Source organism: Trichosurus vulpecula, chromosome 7 (assembly GCF_011100635.1).
Source record: "Trichosurus vulpecula isolate mTriVul1 chromosome 7, mTriVul1.pri, whole genome shotgun sequence".
NCBI lineage: Eukaryota > Metazoa > Chordata > Mammalia > Diprotodontia > Phalangeridae > Trichosurus > Trichosurus vulpecula.
This window is the reverse complement of record NC_050579.1, coordinates 267,826,237-267,842,517: the sequence shown is the minus strand read 5'-3', so window position 1 is coordinate 267,842,517 and position 16,281 is coordinate 267,826,237. Positions and strand designations below refer to the sequence as shown.

Here is a 16,281-nt window from a genome sequence, read left to right as displayed (position 1 = left end):
CATCTAACTAGCATTTACTCAGTGCCTGCTAGGTGCCAGGCACTGTGCTAAGGACTGGGCAGAGTGTGAGGGCCGCCTTGGGGGGCTGGGAGCCACGACGGGGCAGAACTCTCCTGGGGCTGCGTGCACGGCTAGGGGGCTCAGGACTAGGCACAAGGGGGACCCAAAGGGCCCACGATCTCAGTTACGTAAGGCATCATTTGTTCCCCCACCCGGCTGTACAGCTAACTACACAGAACATTTTCTAACTTTCGGGGCTGACTTGTTAGCTCCTCCCCCTCTCCAGGCTTCCGGTCTAGTGCGTTCGACGGCGTACATTTAGGGTTCCTGGTTGCGCCTGGTTGCCAAGGAAATGACGTCAGCACACGATGATGTAACTACGGGAAGATTTACTGGTCCTGGATTGGTTACCAGGAGGCCACTAGGTGAGCAACCGCGTGGGGTGGGGTGGGGAGGAACTGGCGATGTCAACAGTCCTCTACATCCCTCCTAAAGGTGAGAGCGAGGGGAAAGTCCCCGGCAGAGACTCTTGTTGCGTGGCGACGCCCAGCATCCTCAGCTCTTTCCCAGGCCGCATCACCTTGGCTTCTCCTGAGACTTTTGGCCCTTCCGGCACGCCGTTGCGCGGGTGGGCTATTGTCATTGCAGAGAATTCTGGGATTTGTAGTTCCAAGCTGTCCGAGGCAGGACCGGGAGGTGGAAAGCCTGGCTATTTCAGAGGAGCAGGAGCTAGTCCAAGCAGGAGAGTTTGAGGAAAAGATGCCCATGGCCCAGAAGGAGGCATGAGGGCGCATTCTGAATTCATTCATGACTCTTTCTGGTTCTCTTTTTAGGTGCAGATCTGAGACGGAGCCCCTGAAGAGTACCCCTCAGTCTCTCAAGCTGGAATCCCCACCCAAGATGGACAGAATGAGCCAGGGCTCTGTGAAGTTGTCCTCGGGCAATCCAATAGTAGGGAAGGACATCCTTCCACAGCAGGAAGTTCAGCAGGGGCCTGACAGCCCCAGAGAAGACAGGCCTATGGGGCTGAATTCTGGAGCCCTGCCTGCTGGAGCCCTTTCTGCTGCAGCAGACTCAGACTCACAGATTCCTCCAACAGAGGATCCTCCAGGGTGTGACAGAGTTCCTGCTGGGATGAGAGGAGACCCCACCCATGAGATTGCCGAGCCACTCCAGTCTCCCATCCTCTGGCACTGCCCTGATGGTAGCTTTGTCAAGAGGATCATGGTCCAGGGCCAGGGCTTGGACAAACCCAAGGGGGGCTCCCAATGCCAGGTTCTAGTATCTGGGCTTCCCCCTGGAGTGGGTCTGCCCGAAGGCTGGACACAACTAACTATGGGATCAGGGCCATGGAGAGACAGTCCCTGGGGAGAGGTATTGGAGAAATGCCTGGAAACCATGTGTTCGGGTGAACAGGCAGAACTCTTGCTCCCTGGTGGAGCTGAGCCCCCTGCCTTGATCACCCTGGCCTCTTTCACCCTGGGCAAGGACTCTTGGGAGTTGTCAGTCAGGGAGAAAGAAGAGCTAGCTTCAGAGGAGCGGGCTCGGGGCACAGAATTGTTCAGAGCCGGGAACCCTGAGGCAGCTGCTAGGTGCTATGGCCGAGCTCTTCGGCTGCTGCTGACTCTTCCCCCACCTGGCCCTCCAGACCGAACCATCCTTCATGCCAATCTAGCTGCCTGCCAGCTGCAGCTCGGGCTGCCCACCTTGGCAGCTCAGAGCTGTGACCGAGTACTAGAACGGGACCCAAGACACGTGAAGGCACTGTACAGAAGGGGAGTGGCCCGGGCCGCCTTTGGGGAACTGGATGGAGCTGCTGCTGACCTACGGAGGGTGTTGGAGGTGGAACCAGGAAACCGGGCTGCCAGAGAGGAGCTGGGGAGGGTGGTGATCAGGGGGAGAGAACAGGATGCAGGGCTGGCTCGGGGCCTTCGAAAGATGTTTGGCTAATTAAAAATCAGAACTTAAAAGAGCGAACAGAAATTCTGTGCTTTGTGGTCCGTGCTGTTAAGGAGAAGGCTTTGGAGTACATGGATTCAGAGGAGAAAAGGCTTGTTGGGTTTTACATCATATCCCATTCTCCTTTTTGCTGGCCTGGAGAAATACTGTTTCCCCCCTTCAGTTTCCATTCCTTCCCTTCACTCATTTTCCTCCATTCACAATCTTGAGCCTGAGATCGATCAGTTCAACCATATACCACTAATTTCTACTTGAATCATTGCCACTCCTGATTTGCCTCTCCCTAGCCCTGGGTTCATCTCATCACCCATCTGGTCTATTCCTAGTCACACGTTCAATACTGAGATTGAGCCTGCTGCAAATTTATGTTATCTAATCTGATCTCACCCAAACCCTCACGGCCCTACTGCAATCCTTTATTTTCCCTTGATTGTTCTTCTTACAGTGGCTATTGCACTATTCCTCAAGTTCCGTATTCTAGACCAACACAAGTCTGACCATGCTATAGCCTTGCTTAAAATAACTTCAGTTGCTCCCTAGGTGGTCCCTAGGGGAAAATACAAACTCCTTAGCTTGGCATTTAAATCCTTCCAGAATCTAGCTTCACTGACATTTCTGGACTTATTTTATAGTTTTATATTACTCGAGCTCTAAATTTCAACAAAACTGGCCTGTTAACTGGTTTATGAACTCAATATGCCTTCTCTTGCCTCTGTCCCTTTACACAGGATATCCAATTCTTATAATCCTCTTTACCTCTTAGAATAACTAACTTCATGTAAGGTAAGCCTTAGGTGCCATGTCCAACACGAAACCTTTCCAGATTCTCTTTAGTGGTTAGTCCTCCCTCCCTCCTCAAATCATCTTATAGTTCTTTATCAGTGGACATGGAGGAACGCTGTTTTTTGTTTTGTTGTGGTCAGTATCCACAGAATCTTACACGCATATTCAAGAGAATATGTAATCTCATTGATTTGGTATTTGCCCCTCTGCCCCCACACAGTGGTGTAAATCACAACCATCCAGGACTGCCCATCCTGAGCCACTCTTTTTCATGTCCTCCCTTGTTTACTACAAGGGGTCCACAAAATGTGGTGGGGCCTTCATAGCTTTCCTCTTAACGTGGAGAAGATGCCAGTAGAGTATTCAGACTGTCCATCTATATTATTATCCCTTGCCCTGGCTACATGACTACTTGTTTTTGCTTACATATTTATTTACCTGGTGACATCCTCTATTCCAGTTCCTTGAAGTTCTGGATTTGCTATAAGCCCTAGCCTTTTTACACTCCATTTCCTTTTGTGTAGGGCTCATGTCAAAGATTTTAGACTGTAAACTTGCACATAGTAGGTCCCCGATAAGTCAGATCACCGCCAGCAATTCAGGAAGGGTCAAGATCAGACTGTCCAGGGCTGATAGAAAGCCTAAAGCCAGTAGAAGTGGGGAGAAGGCCCAAGGCCAGGAGAGGCGAGGTCACTAGTACCCACAGAAGAAGCAATGTGGGGCTAAGAACAGTCAGAATACTGAGAGGATGTGATGGCCATCTTCAGGTATCTGAAGAACAGTCATGACGAGCCATTGGTTCCAGAGGGCAGAATGAAGGAGTGGAAGTTGTTGGGAGGTAGATTTTATTTCACAGAAGTAAACATTTCCAAAATCAGAGCTGTCCAGCCGGCCATCGGCCGCTTTGGGAATTAATCATAGAGCTGAGTTAGACGGGAAAGTGAGGTCAGTCAGCAAGCGTTTAACGCGCGTCACGCATTTCGATAAGCACGGATACAAAGAAAGGCTCAACAGTCCCGGTGGTCCTCAAGAAGCTTACATCGTAATGCGGAGACATGCAAACAATGCACAAGCAGGGTTAACTGGAGATAATCTCAGAGACAGACACTAGCATTAACGGGCACCCAGAAAGAAGGTGGGATTTTAATCGAAACTAGATCGCAGGTAGTGAACTCCCCATATGACTGAAGGTCTGCAAGCCAAGCTTGTGGATTCTTACGTGATTCTAATTACAGATATTTCCTTGCCCTTTGAGGTCCCTTCCAACTCTGAATTTTGCGAAGAAGAAAGAAGAGGAAGAGGAGGAGCAGGAAGACGAAGAGGAAGAAATAGGGGAAGAAGAAGAAATAATGCTTCAAGATTAGCAAAGTGCTTTACATGCTATATGTCACAGGCACCAAGAAGTCACATTAAAAGAAAAAGGATAACTGAAGAGGAAACGACCTTGACTCCTGAAAACTACAATCACCACGAAACTCACGCACGGCTCGCCGAAAGCACCTGTGACGTCCGTAGTCAAGGTCTCTGACACCCAAACCCCAAATCCCTTGCGGTTTCCTCTATGTTCTCTGAGGTTAAGGGATTTGGAGGTAAAATGACTACAATTCCCAGGATGCCCCTGCTGTAATTCAAAATAGACGCTTCAATGAGGTTCTTAGCCCTGAGGGATGCTACACATGCGCAATGTGCCAGTTAGGCTTCTCTTCCTAATCATTTTTTTTAATCCTTATCCCAGAGACGCAGAACCTCCCTCCTATTGGCTCACTCCACCCCAAGCATTGCAGCATTTTATTGGTCAGACGGGCTTCCGGGGAGGAAAGGTTCATAATGGCATTATGATTGGTCTCTATTGGGGAGGGGGTGGGGCTCGAACCGGCTCCGGGTTGGGGGGGTGGGGGGAAAATGGCGGCGGAACTGCTGCTGCTCAGCGAAATCGCCGATCCGGCTCGTTTCTTTGCCGACAACCTGCTCAGCGCTGAGGACTGGGGTCCGCGGGGAAGGGGCTGGGGAGGTGGAGGAGGCTACGGTGTGCCGTTTCCCTGAGGGGTTTCGAGGAAGGGACAGGGGACTAGTATGAGGAATGCCATTAAGGAATCTACCATCTACGGGAACCTGGGTGGGGCGTGGTTTCTGGGCTGAACTATCTAGGAATTTAGATGGGGGGGGTGTTTCCCCCCTGCGGGTTGTCCTGCTTGCGGGGTGCCCGTCGTGGGAACCGTTGAACTGTTCCACTGTACTTCTTTTCACGTTAAATGGGTGAGGAACCCCCTCCCCCTCTCTCTGTGGGAAGGCGCAGGGCGCTAGAGGGAGTTAGGGATTGTACCACTTGTGTGGGGAGGGGTTGAGCCCTTTGGATTGTACCATGGTGGGAGTGGGGGCGGGGGGGTATGATGTTGGAGAATACCACTGAGACCGGATGGGGGTAATCGCTGTCATATCCACCCTTGCAGACCGCACCCTCTATAATTGCCTCGATGAAGTGGCTGAGGAGCAAGCCCAGCTCTTCAGATGTCTGGAGCAAGATGTCCCGGTAAATTGTCGCAGCCAGGAGAGACAGATGGGGAAACTGAGGCCGGGGGAGGGGAGGTGACTCGCCCCACGTCACCGCCCCTAGCCCGGCCCGACACCTCTGGGAGCTTACGGGGCAGCTCTCCTCTTGCTGGGGATCCTTCCTCGCTCTTACCTCTCGCTCTCCTCTCTCTCGCAGTTTGATAGCGGCTCCCTGGATGTGGGCATGGACATCACCTCCCCTGAGCCCCCATGGGACCCGCTGCCCATCTTCCCAGGTGAAGGATGCCTTGTGCCCCATCTTCCTTAATTACCTGCGCACCATCTCCTCCCAGATTTCGGAATCTACTTTCCAAGTACTTCCCAATGCAGTTTCTTCCCAAGACCTCATCTTTTGGGGAGGCGCCGTATCTTGCCCCCACCCATTTTCCAGAAACCCTTACGTTTTCCTCCATTTCTTCAGATCCCTCTTTGCACCCCTTACCCCGAGGCTCCCGAGATCCTTCCTCTAAAGGCTCTTCTCCCCTCTATTTTTCCATCCTCCCAAAGACTTTTTTTAGCTCTTTTTATTTTTTTGACATACCAGCGTTAGAAATGTCAGTAGAAAAATAAAGTTTCGGTTGTTTTCTCTCATACAAAGATTTGACCGTAGCAGTTGGTGAAATAGTCTTAACACAAAAGGGTAAACTGATTTGAGTTACAACCAACATACACACTGTGTGCCCAAGGATGAATGTGGACAGTTAATGGCACCGGGGCTTTACTTTCAACAAAACTGTTCTTTAATATTTCTTTTTTAAAAATTAGACTTGGTAACACAGCAAGACCATAACTTAAGCCACTAACTCTTCTTTTAGACCTTTCTCTCTTACTCACCACCCTCCCACACACCCCTCACTTCCAGACCTACAGGTGAAGTCAGAACCTTCTTCCCCTTGCTCCTCCTCTTCTCTCAGCTCCGAGTCGTCGCTTCTCTCCACGGAGCCCCTTGGCCAGGTGAGAGTTTCATTTCCCTTCTACTCTGTTTCATTCACACGTTATTTGTGAGCTGTTCATCCTTATATGAGAGCCTTCTTTCCCGCCTCTTCTTCCATCTGATTTACTCTGTCTTTCCTTCCACTCCCTGCAGGCCTCTGTGGGAGAACAGGTGCTTGGTGTGAAGATAGAATCTCCTAGCCCTCCACACTGCCTCTTGGGGGATGTTCTGAAACCTTCATTTGGAGCTATCCAGATTAGTTCGGGCCTCACCCCAGATAACCCCTCAGGTAGTCACTGTCTTTTCTTCCCCCCACTCTAGGCTCCCATTGTGTGATGGCAAGAAAGAAGTAGGGGATGGCAGACCACTGGAAAAGAAACCATCAGGGAGGGGAGATTAAGGTCTAGGGCTTTGTCTGGGAAAATGAGACCAGAGAGATGTAGAGGTCCTGTCCCCATTCTCCCTTCCCCAATCCATATTCCAAACTTTCCACCAGGTAATGAATCTCACCTCACTTTGCATTCCTTCAGCCTTTACAGGTTCTACTTGTGTCCTGTTTTGCAAATGTTCTTAAGCAATCTGTATTGTCTCCTTCGTGATTGATTAGTCCAAAAGTATTCATGGAGGGCTTAATATGTGCCTTGCACTGTGGAAAGTGCAAGATGTCTCTCCCTGCTCCCAGAGAACTTTAAGCAATTATTAAATGCTTGCTAAGTGCCAGGCTATCTGCTAGATGCTGGGGATACAGATACAAGCCAGCAAGATAGTTGCTGCCCGCAAGGAGCTTCTTCTGCTCTAGAGATGATGAAACAAGAAGGGGATCTGGAAAGTGGGGGAGTGTGGCACGGCGTAACATTGACGTCTGGGCAAAAACCAACCTCGGGGTTAATGGGGAGGAGGTAAAGTGATGGCCTAAGTAGTGAAAGCATGAGTAGGGTAGACAAGGAAGAAAATACCCTGAAGTAATACCACGCAGGATCTTAGGATTCGGCACCGCATTCAGAGGATAGGTGTAGTGCTGTTGGGGTTAGGAGGGAAGCCCCCTTATTGCAAGTGCATTTGCTAGGGAAAAGGTCATTGGAGGAGGTAGAATTTAGTCTGGATCCTGGAAAACTGGGAGAATTGGGAGCAGGTGGAGAGGAAAGAGTAGGGTATTCTGGTTAGGGAAAGCAGTATTACTAAAGGAGCAGGGGTTTGAATGGACACGGTGTGTTCTTGGAGCAGTGAGTCATTAGCCTGTCTTGGAATGTAGGGTTTGGACTGGTAAGTAGCAGGAGCTGAAGCTGAATAAGTAGGTCATGGCCTTAGGCCTTAAGAATGTTGATTGAGTGAAGGGCCTAGCTTGGCAGGATGGGACAATGCATGTGAAAGGGTTATATAGCCATAAAGTACTACGTAAACACAGGCTGTTACTGTTGTTAGAGGCAGTGGGAAGCCGTGGAAAGATTTCTGTCAGAGAAGAACCCGATAAAAGCAGTGTACAAGGAAGACTGTGGGAGCAGTGGTGGAGTATTGTTAAGGGGGTAGGGTGGGGGGAGAGGACGAGAGGCTGAAAGCTGGAAGACCAGTTAGGTCATTACAGTATTCCAGCATTGGAGGTGACGAGGACCTGGAAAGGAGTAGTGCTGAGATATTTTGAAGGCGTAATTGTCTCTCACTCATCCTCCATATCCAGTCAGGTGCTAAATCTATTTCCACAATGTCTTACATGTGCCCTTCTTTCTCTGTACTCGACTAGCACGACCCTAGGTGTAAACTCTCACTCCCTCCGCCTTGACTATTGAAATGATCGCAAGTCTGAGCCCACTGCAATCCATTATTGACACAGCCACCAAAGTAATTTTCCTAAAGTGCAGGTCCAACCACACCACCTGTTCCCCCAAACCTCTTTTTTCCCACCTTGCAGATACACAGACCAAGACAGAGCCCATCTCACCTTCTTCGCCTCTTAGCTCAGAGGCCTCATTGCTCTCCACAGAATCTCCCAGTAAGGTAAGCTTCACCTCTTACTTTCTCCCCAACCAGTTTATTACCCCCTCATCCCCCCACCCTGGTGTAAGAAGTTTTTCTGTAACCAGAATACTTCCTGACCATTGCTCTCCCTTTCCCCTCCCCCCTACTCCTTTCTTCTCACTTTACACCTACGCTCTGTGCTTTCTCTGCAGCCACTTGTAGAAGAGGAGGTGTTAGGAGTAAAGTCAGAATCGCCAGCCCCTCAACTCTGCCTTGTAGGGGATGTCCTGACTTCCCCATTTGGATCAGTCCAGATTAACGTGGGTCCAACCCCTGATGGCCCCTCAGGTAATGTCCATCCTGCCTCCTGAGTTTCCTAGTTTAAGCGGCCTGCTTTCCTGATAACTCTTCTTTTTGTCCCTTCCCCAGGAAAGGCTCCACCCCACCGGAAGCCACCACTGCAACCAAAGCCTGCCATGATGACAAATGTCCCACTGCCTCCCCGAAATTCACCTCCCAGCACCACAGTCTTGTTGCAGCCCCTAGGCCAACCCCCACCAGGTATGGAAGAAGGGAGCCAGGGCTGAATCCAGGAAGGCCACCACTTCTCGAACCCCTGAACTAGGAATGCTTATAGTAAAGTACAGGCTGCCTACCTTACTATACTCTATATTCCCTCTCTCCACTCAGTCCCATCTGGGCCTTCCGTAGTCCTTTTCCAAGGCCCTGTTCAAGTACAACCACCTGTGGGGGAGGGCCCAGCTCCCCCCACCCCCCGATTGGAAAGGAAGAGCATTGTTCCAGCTCCCATGCCTGGGACTCCATGCCCTCCGGAGGTGGATGTAAGTATTATGGAGAAATGATGGTGGGAGATTACAGAGAAAACCTATTGTAAGAAAACGAAGTTGAAAAAGTTGGAGATGAGACATAGGATAGGGAAGAGAGAGGAGGACAAAACAGGAGGGCCGTGGGAGAATAGGGCCAGAAAGGATGGTGTCCTGGCCTAGCGGTGCAGGCCTGGGGTGGAGAACATGTGTTGGGCCATGACTCTGAGGAAGGGGAGAGACAGGGGCTGAAAAGTGAGACCTTGTACTCCAGCGGGGTTGACTTTGTACCATGAGGAGGGTGTTCAGAAGGGAGATTCCACATAGATGTGCAGTGGGAATTTGCAACTGGGGATTGTTGTTCAGTGTTTCCAGTCGTGTCCAACTCTTCCTGAACCCCTTTGGGGTTTTCTGGGCAAAGACACTGGAATGGTTTCCCATTTCCTTCTCCAGCTTATTTTGCACATGAGGAAACTGAGGCAAACAGGGTTAAATTATTTGCCTAAGGTCACAGTTAGTAAGTGTCTGAGGCCGGATTCGAACTGAGGAAGATGAGTCTTCCTGACGCTAGGCTCAGCACTCTCTCCACTGAGCCAGAACAAGGGGAAGTTATGGAAATAACTTCCCTCGGAGAGGTCAGGAGAGGGAAGACTCTCCCCAGCTGCTAGGGTAAGGAAGCCAGAAAGCAAGTCGGTCAGAGGTCTTGGGAGGGTCTACTCTTTGGACTTGAGAGCAGGGCTGGAGGTCTCAGGGAAGGGAGTGTCCCTGACGTCTTCACCCTCGACACACACATCCAGGCAAAGCTGCTGAAGCGTCAGCAGCGGATGATCAAGAACCGTGAGTCAGCCTGTCAGTCCCGGCGGAAGAAGAAGGAGTATCTGCAGGGGCTGGAGGCCCGGCTCCAAGTGGTCCTCGCAGACAACCAGCAGCTCCGCCGTGAGAATGCAGCTCTCCGAAGACGGCTGGAGGGGCTGCTGGCCGAGGTGAGGGCCCTGGGGCCCGGGGCAGCCTGCCCACCAAAGGCAGCCTCAGGGTGACTTACTCTGCCCCATTTATCTTCTGCCTTTCTAGAACAGCGAACTGAAGTTTGGGTCTGGGAACAGGAAGGTCATCTGTGTCATGGTCTTCCTCCTCTTCATCGCCTTCAACTTTGGGCCTGTGAGGTAAGGGCCCCAGTTCCCCTTCACTTTGTGTTCCTTACACTTGAGCAAGATGAAACAGGACTGAGGCTTCCCATTGCCCTTGCCTTGGGGCAGAGCCCATCTTGTCTCCCTTGGAGGCTTCTTTTGGCTGCCTTTCCATTCACCCTTCACACACTCAGGAAGCTCCAGGGGCTTCCTCTCGACTCTAAAATTTCACCTAAACTCCTCAGTTTGTCGTTCAGAGCCCTTCACAGCTGGCGTTCCCCGGGACTTTACCATTCCACTGCTTCCCTTTATCTGCCCTGCCCCTCCCTCTTTCAGCTAAATGGATTTACCCTCTGATCGCATATGCCATGCTTCCTCTTCCAGCTCCATGCCCTCCTGGTCACTCCCCCTCTACTCCTCCCCATGCCTCTTATCCCTGAAACTGCTTTGTATACATTTTACATTGACCTGTAGATAAATCTCTCCACAAAATGTAAGCTCCTTGAGGGCAGGGATTGTTTTTGTCTTTTCATCCTTAGCCTATAGCATAGTGCCTTACCTAAGTGCTTACCGATTGTTTTCTCAGTTTAATTAAATTAGATTTGGTTAAATAAATAGGAGTGTCAGGCATGGTTGTTGATTCCTTCTTGCCCACCTAATGATAGTGCCCATCTTCTGTCCCTTACAGGTTTAATGATGTAGGTCATCATGGCTCTCAGGTCTGCTATAGCCTGGGATAGATATAGAACAGGAGGGACTGAGAGGTCAGTGGGGTGTTGGATCCTTCCCCCAAATTCCAAGTCCCGTGGCACTTGGACCCAGGACGCTTGGATTCTAATGTGGGCTGTCACTTCCTAGTTTTGTGATTGTGGCCAATTCATTGAACTTCTGTCATTCGCAGTTTTGTCACGTGTCAGATATGGGTAATAATACTTACTCTCCTTACTCCATGGACTTTCTATAAGGAAAGTACTTGGTAAATCTTCAGGTGCTACATAAATGTGTATTATCACTGTTACTTTGTCATCTTCCCTAGCATCAGTGAATCACCTCCGGCTCCAGCTTCACCTCCGATGGGCAAGGAAGAGTCTTGGCCCCAGAGGCACCTCCTGGAGTTCTCAGAGCAAGGGGTAGTTCCTGGGGAGGACACCCGGGGGACACCACTGGGCCATAAGGAATCACAGCCCAGGCCCTCTGGCCAGTCCCATTTCAGGTAAGATGAGACTCACTGGTGTGCCCGGAATACGCCCCCTTCTCACATGCACATCTTCAGTCTCTGCTTTTCTTGCCAGTTCAGTTCAATCTGCATGACATTTTTCCTGACCCCTCCTCCCTCCCAGTAGGGCTTTCCCCTGAAAATTTGCCTTGTATTTATTTCCCATATTCGTACATAGGTATCTGTGAGCTCTTTGAAGGCAGCACCTTGTATTTTTGTCTTTGTGTTCCCATTGGTTGGCACAGTGGTGTATCTAGATGCTCAGTACGTGTTCATGGATTGATTAAAGCCCGATCTACTGAGGATGAAAGACCCTGCCTTCTGCCTCTCTCCTTCCCCTAGTTCTAGAAGCCTCTGATCCCCCATCTCTTGTTGGAGGTAGGATTGGGACAGGCTCTAACCGTGTACCCCTTTCCTGCTGTACTCCAGGAACCTAACAACTTTTCCCAAGGGAGCCAAGGAGTTGTTGCTGAGAGACTTAGACCAGTTCTTCCTCTCATCTGACTGTCGTCACTTCAACCGGACTGAGTCTCTCCGGTAAGGGGGATCGTTTGTGATGGGGCAAATGCCCTCTTGGGGTGTTCTCTTCATCTCTTTCTTTTCCCCCTGGTCTAGACTGATGACAGGCTCTCCTGTACTGAGAGATCGTGTGCCCATCCCCACCATTGCCAGACCCAAGTTCTTCATTGGCCCTTTGTTCTAGGCTTCTTTACTCTGTCGCCTTGACTGTGCGCATGTGCCTGTGTGTGTGTTGATTTTCTGTTGGAGGAATGATGGGGAGGTGGCATGCCGGAGTGGGATGATCTCTCAGAGCCTCTTATTCCAAGGGAGGATGAGGGGGGTGGGGTGTTCAGTCTGTCCCCTGGCTCTCTCTTCCTAGGCTTGCAGATGAACTTAGTGGCTGGGTCCAGCGACACCAGAGTGGAAGAAAGAGAAGTCCTCAGCCCCGGAAGGTCAGGGAGAAACAGGTAGGAGATGGATGTGTCGATGGATTTTAGTGGGCCCAGCTGCAGTGGTGTAGAAAACCAGGTGGGGAGGGTCTAGGGATCCTGGAGGGCAGAGGGGAGGAGCAGGAGAGGTGGGGTAGAGTTTGAATGGTGAGGGAATTCTGGGCAGTTAGGAGTACCAGACTTAGTATGGAAAGTCCTAGGAATTTTAATTGGAGAGAGAGACTCTCGAGTGTGGGCAGGGTGGTAGCAGCTTCCAGGGTTGCCTTGGACATGCTACTGTCTCTCCGCCCATCCCTGTATCCTTAGATGCCTTTTTTTGCAGAAGTCTCACCAATGGAAGAAACCACCTCCAGCCTGGTCAGTCCCTCCTCGGCCCTCTGGCCCCACTGAAAGGTGAGTGGGGCTGCTGTGTGTCTGCCCTTTCCACTAAGGGAAGGCCCTTGCATCCTCTCGGATGGAATTTGAATATTGTGTTGGGATGTCCTTCTGTCATTCCCAGTCCTCTCTCCACCCTCACCAGGGACTCTGTGAGCCAGCTGCAGCTGTATCACCACCCCAGGCGTCCACAGCCAGAGTTCCTAGATGCTATTGACCGTCGGGAAGACACGTTCTACGTCGTCTCCTTCCGAAGGGTGAGCCTCTCAGCACCGCTGTAGTCAGTATTCCCCAGTGGAGGAGGGAGCCAGGACCAGAGCAAGAGTGCCGGGTTCAGGGCACACTGCTGCTTATGGCCTCATACTCTGCATCATCGCATTTGGTTTTCTGCACTCACTCCACTGGTCTGACAGGGCCTCTGGGGAGAGGGGCAGGAGTGAAGGGAGGCAGATGAGGGAAGGAACAGGCAGGACACACACCCCGTCCCAGCCTGCTCCTTTCTCATTTGCTGTGCACATAGTAGATGTTTGGTAAATGGCTATGACTCATCACGCTTCTCTAGGATCACCTTTTGCTCCCAGCAATCAGCCACAACAAGACTTCTCGCCCAAAGATGTCTTTGGTGATGCCAGCCATGACCCCCAATGGTAATTCTTCTTTCCTTTAGAGGAGGGAGCAGGGTGGGGATAGACTTCAAAATCAGCGCGCCTGACGGATTAGTCCTGGGGAGCAGTGAGGTTTGTTGGGCAGACGAGCAGTATTTGGGGGAAAGCACAGAGTGGAATAGTGACTTTGGGAGGTGGGAGTGTACCTCATATAACCCTCGTGGCTCCAGACCTGTGCCTTCTCCTGTTTTGTCCTGTTTGTCTCTCCACACAGGCCTGTTTTGTTCTCTGCTTTTTTCCTTTCTTGTTCTTGTTTGTTTCCTCCATTATTTTAATTCTGATCACTGAGTGCCTAACCTCCCTTCCTCCTCCCACAGAGACCCTTTCAGGTCGCGGCAGTACAGGGGACTATGAGGTGATGATGCAGATTGAATGTGAGGTCATGGACACCAGGGTCATCCACATCAAGAGCTCCACAGTGCCCCCCTCCCTTCGAAAGCAGCCCCCCCCTCCTCCTGGCAATGCTTCAGGCAACCCCTTGCCTCCTCCAGCACCCGGCTCTTCTAGGCAAGCTTCTCACCAGCCCTTCTACCTCGGTCATCCGTAACAGCTCGAGCTTGCACTGACTTAAAGCTGAGAATGTGGTGGGGTGTGCCCTCTGTTTCTCTAGTTCAGGGCTTGGCATGAATAAGGCACTTATTTGGGGGTGGGACTGTCCCCTCTCCCTAGTTCCCTTTTCTGTACAGAAGATTCAGCTCTTCTCCAGTCCTCCAGTCCCTGTTTCCTTCTTGGAAGGAGGGATATTGGGTAAGCTCCATTTTTTGTGGACTCCTGCACATATCCCTTATTCTGCGTTTTTCTCCGGTGTTGGGGGTGGGGGTGGGTGGGGGTGGGGGGAAACTAGTCCCCAGGTGGGACCAAGGTTTTTACATTTTGTGGGGAGGTTATTGGGGGAAAAGGGGGAGAGGAGATGATTGGGGGGCGATTGAAATTTGTGTGTTCTCTTTTTTTATTATTAAATAAATGGCTAGGAAGAGGAGGAATAGTGCTCTCCTTTCTGGGTTTTCATTTGGGCTTTAGGAGAAAAGTGTATTCAGTGCTCCAAGGGGTGTATTCATAACCAGAGAGAAAACAGAAAGACAGCTGGATGTGGGGTGGGGTGGGTATATCATCACAGACCTAATGTCATCACCTACCCCCTTCATTCCTCCCCCCTGCTGTGGGCCATGTCTAGCTCTAACACAGGGTGTGGAGAAAGGAAGAGAGGGTGTCCTCAGAACTGACAAACTGATGGATGCGCAGGCCCAGACTGTTTGTATAAACAGGATGGAATGGGGACTTCCCCATCCCTTGGGACTAGCAGTCATTGGGCCCCTACGCTGTGACAGGTCCTGCCTGTCCTCTAGTCACCACCTTCCACGGTCACCTTGGCCTTTCTGCCTAGACAAACAATTAAAAGAGGCCAGAGGGATCTATGCCTGGGAAGGAGGGGCCACTATAGGGTAGTGGGTGAGACTCAGAGTAGGGTGGGGTAGGCTTGTACTTCAACTCAGATTTGTAACCCCAGGAGTAGAGTGGGGGGGAAAGAAGAGTGGGGGGAACCTGCTTTGGGTGGTACAAAATACATTGTCCACCTTGATTTAGTGGGGGGAGGTTTAGTGGGGAGAAAGGGGAAGTTTGATTGGGGGGAGGGGGGTCCTCTATTCAATTGTTCCTGTGAACCACCCCTGGGACATGACCCTGCTGAATTATCCTAGGTCAGAAAGAGCCTGTAGGCTGGGCTGGGCTGGAAGCCCATAGGACTGGACATGGGCCACCCCGGGACTGGAGCCCAGGTCTACAGGGGAGGGACAGGACCTCACGTGTCCAACCAGGCCCTGCCTCTGCGTCACCTCCCCCCCCAAAAAAAAATACATGTTTGGGGTGAAAACAGATTGGGTAACCATGGCAACCTGGAACAGGGGCTCCCAGGAACTAGACCTTTTTTCCCTCAGAAAGGCCTCTCTGGCTTCTCACCCCTTTTCCCATAGTCCCTTTGCCCTTTTCTTTCCAAACACTTTCTCCCTCATATTCCTTTTCCCTTTTCCATTTCTTTTCTCTTTCTCCTCCTTTTACTTCATCCTCTTTAGGCCCTATATTCTTCCTTTCCCTAAAGCCATTTCCTTTCTTCCTGTCCCCTCACCCAGCCATAAATACCTGGTACCCAGCTGATGACAGACTGGAGATGGCCTTGGAAAGGAGTTGTCAGGCTTGGGGTCTTTTGGAGAGAAAAGCTTTTAGGGAGGGAGAGGGGTGACAAAAGTGAGGAGGGTATTGGCATTAACCCACGATGAACACAGAATATTAATTTTCCTCCTATTCCCATCACTGTCTGGGGCAAGACCCTACCAAGTCTCTTCCCCTTTCAGGCTGGGTGAAGCAGGAATGCAGACACCCTCACCTCCTTTCCCTCATTCCATCCGATCTTCTCCCTTGTTTAGTTCCCTCACCCCACATTCGTAGCCTGCTGTGGCTCTTGTCTCTCCTTCCAGCCCTCTTGCCTTTCTCTTCTTTTTAGTCCCTATCACTTGATAAGTTCACACCTTCCCTGCTTTTTCTTGATACTCTGATTTCCTTCTCCTCCCATCCTGCATTTTCCTCACTCAGTTTCCTTTCCTCCCTCTTCATTCCTTTTATATGTTTCCTCTCTCTGTTCTCCTTTTGCCCCCTAAATTTCTTTTTTCTCTCAGTGAATCCTCTCTCACTGTCTCCATTTCTTTGTCCTCTCTCCCCTGTTCTTTTCTGGTTCTTTTCCTTCACTTCTGTTCCCTCCTGCTCCCCCAGCCCACCCCACCCCTCCCCACTCCAATCCCCTGTCCCCTTCCCAGCTGTGGGGGCCAGGACTAAGGCGCCCAGTGTTTGCCTCATCGCTTTGCTATGGCTTCTGGATACACCACATCTGGATTCCGGGGCCCAGATGTGTGGTTGCCACAGCGACCCTGGTCCTCTGGTAAATACAAGCGCCC

At 51.0% G+C, this 16,281-nt stretch overlaps 2 protein-coding genes across 4 annotated transcripts; both read left to right on the top strand.

Moving 5' to 3' along the window:
- Positions 1–669: 669 nt before the first annotated feature.
- FKBPL (FKBP prolyl isomerase like) lies at positions 670–1,960 on the top strand. Its single transcript, XM_036768814.1, has one exon. The coding sequence runs from the start codon at positions 808–810 to the stop codon at positions 1,948–1,950; it is 1,143 nt and encodes a 380-aa protein (XP_036624709.1). The 5' UTR covers positions 670–807; the 3' UTR covers positions 1,951–1,960.
- Positions 1,961–4,622: 2,662 nt separating this feature from the next.
- On the top strand, positions 4,623–14,317 carry ATF6B (activating transcription factor 6 beta). Of its 3 annotated transcripts, none has more exons than XM_036767923.1 (18): positions 4,623–4,729; positions 5,193–5,272; positions 5,450–5,528; positions 6,155–6,246; positions 6,380–6,515; positions 8,133–8,218; positions 8,392–8,527; positions 8,609–8,740; positions 8,870–9,021; positions 9,801–9,986; positions 10,075–10,166; positions 11,167–11,343; positions 11,776–11,883; positions 12,227–12,314; positions 12,619–12,689; positions 12,817–12,928; positions 13,234–13,318; positions 13,654–14,317. In XM_036767923.1, the coding sequence occupies exons 1-18, from the start codon at positions 4,645–4,647 to the stop codon at positions 13,881–13,883; spliced, it is 2,127 nt and encodes a 708-aa protein (XP_036623818.1). In that variant the 5' UTR covers positions 4,623–4,644; the 3' UTR covers positions 13,884–14,317. The 3 variants fall into 3 exon arrangements, with proteins under 3 accessions (XP_036623818.1, XP_036623817.1, XP_036623819.1); XM_036767922.1 differs by having other exon boundaries at positions 12,796–12,928; XM_036767924.1 differs by having other exon boundaries at positions 4,623–4,998; positions 12,796–12,928; positions 13,654–14,145.
- Positions 14,318–16,281: the final 1,964 nt, after the last annotated feature.

Bases quoted from the DNA above. Each gene is read 5' to 3' on its own strand.
- ATF6B (XM_036767922.1), top strand. From the start codon at position 4,645: ATGGCGGCGGAACTGCTGCTGCTCAGCGAAATCGCCGATCCGGCTCGT. The intron at 8,219-8,391 runs GTAAGCTTCACC...CTTTCTCTGCAG, and splicing joins CCACAGAATCTCCCAGTAAG to CCACTTGTAGAAGAGGAGGT. The intron at 12,929-13,233 runs GTGAGCCTCTCA...ACGCTTCTCTAG, and splicing joins ACGTCGTCTCCTTCCGAAGG to GATCACCTTTTGCTCCCAGC.
- FKBPL (XM_036768814.1), top strand. From the start codon at position 808: ATGACTCTTTCTGGTTCTCTTTTTAGGTGCAGATCTGAGACGGAGCCC.